This window comes from Populus nigra, chromosome 6 (genome assembly GCF_951802175.1).
Source record: "Populus nigra chromosome 6, ddPopNigr1.1, whole genome shotgun sequence".
NCBI classification, from domain to species: Eukaryota; Viridiplantae; Streptophyta; class Magnoliopsida; order Malpighiales; family Salicaceae; genus Populus; species Populus nigra.
The window spans coordinates 22552060-22563632 of record NC_084857.1 but is presented as its reverse complement, the minus strand read 5'-3'; the positions used below and the strand labels follow the sequence as shown (position 1 = coordinate 22563632).

The following is an 11573-nucleotide window of genomic DNA, read 5'->3' as shown; positions in this document are numbered from 1 at the left end:
GGGTCATTTATTGCTCATTCTTGTTCGCCGGTTATACTTATGATATACAACTTGCCACCGAGGATATGTATGAGACCGAAGTTCATGTTTTTATCTACAATCATACTTGTTCATAATAATCCGAGCTGAAATATATATGTTTGTCTTCAACCATTGATTGATGAGTTGACGCAGTTATGGTCCTTCGGGACTTTAACTTATGATGTATCAACGAAACAAAATTGTGTTATGAGGGTAGCTTTGATATGAACTATTAATGATTTTCTAGCTTATAGAATGGTTTATGATTGGAGCACACATGCAAAACTAGCATGTCCATACTGCATGGAAAATAAAAAGCCATTCGCGCTAACAAACGGGGGTAAAACGTCTTTTTTTACTGTCATCGACGTTTCTTGCCAACGGATCACAGGTACATGAAGAACATAAAGGATTTTATTATTGATAAAGTTGAAAAAGATGTTGCACTCCCATGTCTTTTTTTTTTCTGGTGAAGAATTGTATGACTCGGTGTCAAAGTACAGTGACATTGTGTTTGGTTTCCATTCCGGTGAGCAAAAGTTTCCTGGTTTGGTTTGACCCATAATTGGGTAAAGCAAAGTATTTTATGAGAGCTTCCTTATTGGAAGACCAATCTTCTCCGCCATAACCTTGATGTTATGCACATAGAAAAGAATGTGTTTGAGAACATTTTCAACACGGTCATGGATATGAAGGGGAAGACAAAGAACAATATCAAGGCTGAAATGAATATAACGTTGCTTTTTCACTATAAAAATATAAAGTTAGTTTACGATGTGTCACGAGTCACAAAGCCAAAAGCAAGCTCGCCTTAGAGAAGAATACACAACTACTAGTCTACCAATGGCTTAAGAGTCTACGTTTCCCGATGGATATGCCTCTAATATATCAAGGTTGGTTAATTTAAAATATTGTAAATTGTATGGAATGAAGAGCCATAATTGCCACGTGTTTATGCAAACACTCATTTCATTAACTTATCATGATTTATTGCCAAAAGGGATATGGGATGCACTCACGGAGATCAGTCATTTCTTTATAAATATATGTTCCAGTAAGTTATAGACATAACACATTGAGAGGCTTGAAACGAATATCGTCGGGAAAATATGTAAACTTGAGATGATATTCTCTTTAACGTTTTTTGTTTAAATGGAGTATTTACCCATACATTTACCGTATAAGGTAAAAGTTGGAGGTCTAGTCTACTATAGATGGATGTATCCATTCGAGATGTTAGAGATTAAATATGCAATGTAATTAAAAATGTATTTCCATTGTCTTTGTTAATTGAAAACATTTGTTTACTTCCATGTAAATACTTGTTCAATCTTAAGAAAAAAGTTAAACACAAGGTGTATATTGAGGCTTCGATATTTGAGGCCTATATTATTGAGGAGATCTCAACATTTATCTCGTACTATTTTGAGCCTTATTTGAGAATAAGAATCAATCGAGTTCCAAGTCATGACAATGGTGGTGAAGTGCTTTCGAGTGAGAACTTGTCAATATTCTCCAATTCTGGATGACCCGCACCTAAAAATACTCTCCGAGAAAGATATTTGTCTAAAATAGAATTCACATAAACATATAATTATATGTTATTTAACTACGATGAACTGAGACCTTTTATTCAGTAAGTATATATTACTTAAACTTTGTTAAAAATTGACTATTTATCTCTTGTAATATTACAAACTCATATATTTTTTAATACTTCATAGGCAACATCGTCTACAATTACTATCTAATAACTCACATTTGACCGAATCTCAAATCATTCGATTACAAGGTGAACGATTTGTCACGTGGTTCAAAACACATGTAAGTACTATCATAAACTCATTATCTATCATGATACTTAATTTTGTTATAAAATTCTTATTTACTGTTCATAGTTGTACTTGATATATAAGGTTTATCAACTAGTAAGAAATGTTAGTGCTACATTGTCTTTAATAAGTCTGGGTCCTGAAAGAATGTGAAGTGTTATAACGAGTATTTTGTCAATGGATACATGTTTCATACATAATATAGGCAAGGTAGAAAGACATACAACAATGATGTATGTGTTAAGAGATCGACTTCTAGTGAGTATGAAGTTGACTATTATGAGAAATTAGAAAAGATAATTGAATTGCAATATCATAACAAGTATAATATAGTGTTTTTATTAAATGTTATTGGTATGACAACACTAAGAAATGAATTAAAGTAGATCTCCATCATGGTTTGGTCAAAATTAACTCAAAAGCTAGATCTACAATGTCAACGATGTCTTTGTTTTCGCCAAACAATGCCAGTAAGTTTATTACACATACACCCTTTCCTTTGGAAATGATCGTTCAAGAGTTTATTGGTTATCCGTATTGAAAACCAAACCTAGAGGTTGTGTCAAGGTTATTTAGGATGAGAACGATAACTCAAATATTGGAGATGATGTATTTCAAGTTAGTGAGTTGGTTGAACCATATCGAGTTACTCTATCGATTGACTTAAAAGAAAACTCAAATTTTTGCGTCTTCGATAACGTTTTTATTGATGATGATGCTGAGGAGTTGAATGTTGTTATGACAAGCACAAGTCGATGAAGATAATGATAGTAATGTTATCAACGTAGAAGATTGTGATGGAGCAAACGACGAGTCAATTAAAGCAGAAAAAGACAATTCTAACTAACTATCAAAACACGAAACACTCAACAAAGAAGTATTTATTTTAAAATAATTATAAATTATTTTATAATTATTATGTGAATTGGTGTTATTTTGTTGTGCATGCAGTTTTCAATTTAAGCATTTGCAGAATGGTTAAACAGGGAAAACAAATACAATCTGTCAATCACTATCCACAACACTGATGGAAACACCAACGGTATGTGTCTGTCAATGTATTCCAGAGGTGGATAAAACTGTTCCCCTCCCCCTAATACTGTCCACAGTTTACATCACCGATAGAAACACATACGGTTTGTGTCCGTCAGTATATTCCAGAGGCGAAGGTAATTGTTCCCCTTCTCATGTCGGTGATAGCAATTAAAGTAATGTCTGGCAAGGTGCCAATGGAATTATCGATGGATTGCGAATTCCAATGCGCTTGTAATTAATGCATCTCTGACTATGTATACTACTTACATTTTGATTGACGAAATCATGCCCGGACCTTGAAAATTCTTGAGGGTTTTATGAAAATTTTAGTGCAAAATAAAATTTTTAAGGTGAATATACCGAGAGAATCACTAGCAGAATAATTAAAAATAGTAATATTTAATATTCCATCGGGGATTCTCTCGGTAAAAACACAGTATAAAACCCAACGAGGACACTAGAAGTTCATCTTGTTCTCTCATTCTTACAATCAAATGCCCTCACTCTCTCAATCCTTTCCTGTTTCAAGTCTTCTCAAATAGAATTAACAGGTATATATGGTGAATCTCTTGATGTATTTTTTTTTTGTCGTTTATTAACAATGTATTTTTGTTTTTTTTTGTTTTTTTTGTATTACACGTAGATAAACTTTGAAAGTAATCACGCCATTAAGGTAAGCATTTTTCATTTATAAAGCCTATATTTGTTTTTGTTTATTTTATTGTATAAATTGCAATAATGTTTTATTTTTTTGTTGAATTTTAATTGTTATTGTTAAATTTGTAGTATAAATGTTAATTGAATATATAGGATTAAATTTAATTACAAAATATTCTTATCGATTTAGGATTAGAAACATTATCACGTTGATTATCACGTTGAAATAATCCAAAATTATTGGTAGAAATAAAATAAAATCAATTGGTTTGTGGCATATATTTTGTATATTTACAAGATTGAAAATTCTGGGTAGTTTCCAAGAAAGAGGAGGTGCTGCTAATTTAAAAAAAAAATGAAAATTGATTATGCAAATATTCATCAAATTTATGTAGATGCATAGGGGAAAATCAACTGCATGTCGTAAGCATATAATCTCTGCTAGTTCTTCAAGTAGGCACTTGTATCTACTCATAACGCTACCTCTTTGAGTGCTGTTCCACAACGTAGAGGAGGCGTCCCTTCACAGCAAGATCCATTCACCCGTAAGTATGAGGCTCATTGGAATGACGACTTTTCAATGTAAGTTTGTTTTCCTTTGAGTTGGTTTGTGTTTAACAATTTATGAACAATTAATATTTCATTAATTTTATCGATTTTTAGATTCACAAACATTGAGATTGCCCGAGTAATAACATTAAAGTTAAAATCATCGATGGAAATTCTATTGTTTTAATGGAGTCAGGTTTCTAAACATCCTGATTGGAAACCTTATGTTGATGCATAGTTTATAAGATTTAAGGTTAGTGTTAACTTAAAATTTTAATTATTTTTTTATGTTAATTCCTTTACTCTGTTGAAATTATTGATTTGTTTTTTTTATGAATTTTTAATACAAGGCTAAATTCGAATGGGATAGAGAAAATGATAATATTGCTTAGAGGGTTTGAGAGAATCACGCCGCAACTAGGTAACATCGAAAACAATACAATAATTTTTTTAATTATATATATTAAAATTTTATTTATCATCAATTCATATAGAATATGATTATATCATAAAGGTTGCTTGATTTTTGGTATGAGATGCAAAAAACAAATGCGAGAGAAAATGCTTTCTCAAACTGGAATGACATGTCAGTTCGAAAGGATTTCAGGTCGCCATACATCTCGGAGGCTATATGGGTGAAATGTATTCAACATGTGACATCCGAGTGGTTCACACAACACTCACAATCCGGTGCGGGGAACCAGAGCCGACAAATTCACAGTTCGGTTACAACACTCACTGACGAATCTGCTCCGTTTGTTTCGTATGCGAAGTGAATGGTAAGATTAATTTTAATCACATCTATCTTTAATTAATTTGTTGTTATTTATAAATATATTTAACTCGTATTTTTTTTTCTTACGAGCTATGACTTTTGGACGTGAGCTGAGCCCAATAAAGCTTTTTGTGGAGATGCATATGCGGAGTGAAGACCACCAAAAAGGGACGTAACAGTTTGTTGACAACCGCACTCAACACTTTATGGTATATTTGTTCAGCCATTTTCTTTCGTAAGTTATTATTTTCTTGAATTGAATTTGATAATTTCAATTTTTTTTTTATTTCTAGAAGACATAATAATCAGTTGAGGGAGAGATATGGGGATGATCCTTCGACCCACCCAGATTTCGATCCAAATTTTTGGATGGAGGCAAGATTGTCTAGTGAACCCGATAGAAATCCGGTGTACGAACTCTGCAACACTATGATCGAGAACTTGCGGACGACCCGTAATGTCTCAACCGTTGGGAACTTGGGAGCTTATAATCGATAACGAGCGCCTAATCTTAAGAGTTCGCGGCCTCGCAACAACATACGACCAATCTCATTGAAAAATAGTCGTTATGAGAATTATGAAGAACTCTTTCAAATGATCATGGATATGAGATTACATATGAGTGGTACTTGTGCGCCCCCTTTTTAGCTATATGATTTCGAGAATGACTAGCCTCCTTCTCCTCCAGCGCCGTCATTGTTCTAATTTAATTTTATTTTAAAAAATAAATTTGTAATGAATATTTGGCTTTCATATTAAGATAATTTATTTTTATATACTTGGATTATATACAATTTTATCTGTTTAATTATATTTTTTTGTTCGATAAATTTTTTAATTATTATGAACGAAATGACTGATGGACTAAATCCAACAATATATTTCAAAAAGTTGATAAAAAATTACTATATATATCACTACAACTGCTACACACACAAATGGGTTAGAATAAAATTACTCTAAATATCACTACCAATCACCGACAAAATTATATCCCGTTACACTCGAGGTTCTGCCATGCATCCAGAAAGGAAAGGGAAGCAAAAGAGAATGAGTAAAGTGGAAGATTCTGTATATAATCTTTATATTCTGGGTTGAGGGTTTCGGTGAGAATCTCCTTTCGAAGTCATTTATTCATGGGATTCAACCTTTTTACTAATATGCAATCTTTGGAGTGGAGTGGACTCTCTGATTTGAACCCCTTTTTTTTAATTTATTTTTTATAATCTTAATATGAATTAATTCATGAAAACTCTATCCTTCCCGGATGTGCAGCACATATGTATATATATATATATATATATATATATATATATATATATATATATATATATAGGAGTTCGAATTAATCATATCAAGAAAAACAAGATTGAGTTGGATGGCTTTCACATGACCCAATTAACTCAACTAGAATATATACTACCTTTAGGTCCCTTTTAAGCCTCATAATAGGAGATATGGGCAATGGAAAGATAAATCAGAGTCACCATCGGACCAGCCTGGAAAGGTCCTTTGGTCGGCAATCTTCTCCTCGCGTTTGCCAACGTGAATTATTACTCTTAATCACATAAAATGAAGGGAAATCAACAAAGGTCAAGGACAAAGGATGATGTGAGTGTATCCATCATACTAGTAATTATTTATCTAAACTTGAATTCAATCAATGATCATATATCCTGGTGGGTTTTTTCTAAAAAAAAAAAAAAACAAATTAGTTAAAAATGATGAATATTTTAGCTTCATGATGTGCGTGCGACCCATGCGAAATAATTAAACAGTAGAAAGAAACTTACAATGGTGAGAGTGAGATTACTACGAATTTTCATGGAGTTGGTCGAATATGGCAAATTCATATGGACCTCACGACCTGGGGAGGGTTCCTATCGTTTTCTTATCTTTCAATTATTTCACATGGAAATTCTGCTGCTCTACATAGACATATATATAGACATTTCACATTGCCCTCTCCATTAATTCTTTATTTCTCTCCTTGTTTTCCATTCTCTTGTAGTTTTATTTGCTTCTTCTTCTTTCTTTTTGGCCTGAACTCAGAATATTTACACTATTTTTTTTTGCCCGCGGTATGGCATGTCGTGCACCGGATTATTTTCTTATAACATTAAAAAAAAAACATGAAGATGTTAGAATATTAAGAATTTGTATAATGTACGAAACTTTTTAAAATATTGTGGAAATGACATATATGCTGTACCACACGTTTTTTTTTTATAAAAAAAAATTAAAAGATCAATAGACTGGATTGTCCTGTGCCATCTATATTTAAACCATGATCAGGTGCATGAAATTGAAAAATATAAGTTTTAAATTAAATAAATAAACTCGGGTAAATCTCTTAAATATGAGTTAAGCTTTTAAATTTGTAATCTCTTAAATCCTAGACCCGGGGTTAATCAAGAAAAATATCAATTTAAAAAACTTATAAAAAAAAAACAGTAATAAAAAAAATGAGGATAAAATGTGATATGTAAATACAATAAAAGAGGATGAAATCGTAAAAAAATTCAATTTTAAAAATCATCCTTTGTAAAATAAATTAAAATCAAAATGATGGGGACCAAATATGAAATTAAAAAAATAATAGAGGATAAAATTAAAAAGTATAAATTAATTGAAATAAATAAAATAATAAAAAATTAAAAAAATAAAGATAAAATAGCTAAGACCAAAAAACTGAAGGGACGTGATGTTCCATGAGGAATTGAAAAACATCAAGAAAACCTATTTCCCACCTCTGTGACCCATCGCACGTGTTGTTCGAAAACGGTAGAGTGGCTCCTTGTTGTCATGTTTGTGGAACGCTCCGAAAACTTTTTTTTTTTTTTTTAATTTTTAATTAAATTACTGAGTCGCCACTTGAGTATTGCCGGAAAAACCAATGTGAAATAACTAATATGACCCTAAAATCAAGCCTAAGATTTTGTTTTCTTCAGGGGTGACGTGTTAATTAATCACACTGTGCATAGCAAAAGGATTGAGTTTGGTATCAATATTTAATACTTTGTTTGTATAGAGTATAGACTGTAGCCTTGCACAAACATATAAAACTAGCTAGTTACGATCTAACTGGCCTTGGTGTCTCTACCAGACACATGTAAAAACAGTTGCATGCGTATCGTCTCCCTTCGAGATTTCAGTACTAGCTAGGTTTGATCTTAATTTTAAGTTCATGTTTCAATTGAAATCAATCTTTTTATTAGTTTTCATAAGATTCTACACGGCATATTATTATGACGTATAGAACGCAAACACTATTATATATATATATATATATATATATATAAAAAAAAAGGGGACTTCCAATTTTCGGAGCTATATAGCGCAAGGAGCCCCTTGATTTTTAGACGTAAAATCTGTTGATGGAAGGAAGAATAATATAGCAGCGGCAACCCGGGCAGGCGGCTTTATGCTTTCGCTTCAGCTCTCAGTACCTTCATTGAATAGGGCCAGTATCACGTGGAGCTTACGTCTGCTTCACGTTTGCTGTCCATCACCCAATGATCAAACCATTATGATCCCTCCACGTGTGAACACTGTTCGAAAGGTCAAGCCCATCTTTCATGACTTATCCACCTTTTTCCTCAACCCCGCCGTTTCGATTTATCAGCTATGAAGACCTCACACCAGGGTCCCTCAACTTTCTTCCATTAGTCGTTTTGACCCTTTAAATCCAGACTCTGGACACCTCTCCATTCCATGCTTGCCTGTTGGATTCTTCCTTCTATAACTCACATGGTATCAGATGGCTGCTCGTGCATGTAATTTTCCATCCGACATTAGAGGCTATAGTGAGCGAAGTTAGGGGGTTGGAGGACCATAGTGTATCAATGTTGATGAGCATGATTATCCTTCAACTGCACGTTTTGGGGGGGACGGAGAAGGCTCTCGTGAAGTAAAAGTAAAACGCGTCGGTGTCATCCTTTACATTTTTTGGCTCCTCCCCTTTTAACCCTCCCTTTCTTTCTCTCTTTCTCTTACTACTAATATTTTTTTGTATCATAAAAGGGTCCTTGTGTGGATGGTGGCGGAGCTTCAAAGATAAAAGAGGCACTTTGCACAGCCAAATCTCTTTGACACCCACTCCCTACTCTCCCCTCACACCATCTCCCTCTCTCTCGTAAATTATTTGTTAAAGGCTTGCCCTTAGCTTGTTCAAGCTCCATTGATCTAGAAAACTTGTTATCAATTAATTCTATCGAGAAACAAAAAAAAATGGAGACAAGGCACAAACTCAAACTCTCACTTCTAGCCCTCTTCGTGCTCCTACCCTCAACAAAATCCTCAACAATGCCAAAGTCAAGGATGCTGTACCAGATTGCATGCACAATGTGCTCCACATGTTGCGGCAGTACCCCAGTTCCATCACCACCACCACCCTCCCCGCCGCCACCAGCAGCATCACCACCTCCACCAGCCACAACCGCCATCTGCCCACCACCGCCATCACCACCATCAGGAGGGGGCTCTTACTATTACTCTCCACCGCCACCTTCCACTTACACTTACTCTTCACCACCACCACCACAAGGTGGTGTCGTTGGTGGCACTTACTATCCTCCACCAAATTACAAGAACTATCCCACACCCCCACCTCCTAACCCAATTGTCCCCTACTTCCCTTTTTACTACTACAGCCCCCCGCCTCCTTCCATGTCTGCTTCTTTCAAGTTGATGGCTTCTTACAGTACCAGTGTGCTTGTGGGGGTGGTTGCCTTGGTACTTTGCTTGTTTTGATGGATATTATAAGGAAAGAAAAGAGAAGTGAAATAATGTAGCATGCAGATTGGCAGATCCGGGAAATTAAGTCGGAGCTGAGCTGATGATATCAGAGGGACTGAGTGTCTTGGATTCTTGAAACCTGGTCCTGTCCACGGTGAGCAAGAAAGGGGTCCGTCCTCCTTTCACTTTGATTTGGATCAAGACATTAGGGATTTTTGGCACAGAAACCATGAGCCCATCTGACAATTGTGAGGAAAATCACTCTCCCTTTTCTCTTGCAGCTGTAATTCGCTTACCAGACTAGTATTTTTATCTCTTAATTTTACATTACTCAAGTAAATTTGTCATTTTTTTTTCTACAATAACTTTTTTTTTTTTGCTTGTACTTAGCTTATATAATAAAGCAGTCCCAAACTGTCGGTCGTAATAAATAATTTACTCAATTTCCCAGTGCTGTTATATAGATCGGAAGTTCTTGGGAGCATGGATGGCCGCAATAAATAGAACTTTGATTTATGAATACTTAATGGTAGCCTTCTTTACCAGTTATGTGTGTCAGTCACCATTAATTGCTCGCAGTATTTAGCACCTTGAAGGTGGTAGAGCTGAGCTGATGAAAATCGATCTTCTTATCATTAATTAATTCACATAGAATTAGTGTGTCTTCTTTTGCCTTATTTTCAAAATCAAATCAAATCGACCTCCACTTTTTTATTTATTTATTAGAGCTATTTGCTTTGCAAAAGATGCACTACACACATTTAAATATGAATGAAGAGATGTGTAATTAGTGACCTATATATGATATTGTAATTAGGAGAGAATGATTGTTATTTTTACATTACGTCTTGCGAATTAATGAAGCATCGACTAGAATGGGAAAACCACGAAAAAAATATATTTTAATGCTTTTAATAAAGTTTTTTTAAAAATTTATTTTTTAAAACTATAATCATTAAAAAAAATATCAAATCACAAATATATATTTAAGGATATTTAAAAGTGTCATATCAATTAATTTTCAAAATATTTTTCATTCTAAAATATATTAGAATAATATTTTATTATTAATTTTTAAAAATTATTTTTAATATAATATATCAAAACCATATAAAAATTTTAAAAAATATATTTTTTTTTAAAAAAAAAAAAACACGAATTGCACCGAAATCTAAACAGGCCCGTTGAGAAAAGGCCAGAATTTTATTATTAAGGTGTGTAAAAGGCAGTGATAATGTATGCAAACTGGAATTGGAGTGGGGCCCTCGTCCCCTATCAATCAATCAAAACTAAAAAATGCCTCTAATCATAGCCACTTTTGTTGCCTTGTCTCTTTACCGTGCTTTCACGATTATGGTCGACCAAATTCGCATGTGAACTAAAGTGTGTTGCTTCTACTTTTTAAGATGTCCGAAAAGAACGATGAGAGATTCCCTTGTTTTTTTTTTCTATATTAATATAAAAAAATAAAAAATAATTTATTTTGATAATTTTTCAAACAAAAAATTAACTTTTGAAAAATACCATACACCATGATTTTAAAGATATAACTTTCCAAGAATTAATTCGAAAATGTTACCCAACTATACGAAGAAAATGGCACGATCAATCAACAGGAGCATTTCTTCTTATGAAAATAATGGGATGAATAAATTATGCAGCCCTCGCGCGTATCCTCGAGATTTAAAGAAGAGAAATGCTGGCAAAACAGCTCGATGGTTGTTGACACTTTTTTATTTATGAGATAATATAGCAATGGAACCCTAGCTAAAAAAGAGAACATCATGTGTGGATGGAGAAGGAGCAGGCTGGACAGAGAGCATGGAGACCATCGGCCCTCTCTCTACGGTTTACTGAAACGAGACAAGATACAAGAACAACTAGCTGGATGGCACGCCTTGGGATGATGGATGGTAGGGTCCTGACTGACAAACAAGGCAATGGCATCCTATGGAGGCAGGCAACTC

General features: G+C 33.9%; 1 protein-coding gene across 1 annotated transcript; it reads left to right on the top strand.

The window, feature by feature from the left end:
- The first annotated feature begins 8847 nt into the window (after positions 1 to 8847).
- LOC133697987 (leucine-rich repeat extensin-like protein 6) lies at positions 8848 to 10128 on the top strand. Its single transcript, XM_062120832.1, has one exon. The coding sequence runs from the start codon at positions 9100 to 9102 to the stop codon at positions 9619 to 9621; it is 522 nt and encodes a 173-aa protein (XP_061976816.1). The 5' UTR covers positions 8848 to 9099; the 3' UTR covers positions 9622 to 10128.
- Positions 10129 to 11573: the final 1445 nt, after the last annotated feature.

Excerpts from the sequence above, each read along its gene's own strand:
- LOC133697987 (XM_062120832.1), top strand. The coding sequence starts at position 9,100 with ATGGAGACAAGGCACAAACTCAAACTCTCACTTCTAGCCCTCTTCGTG.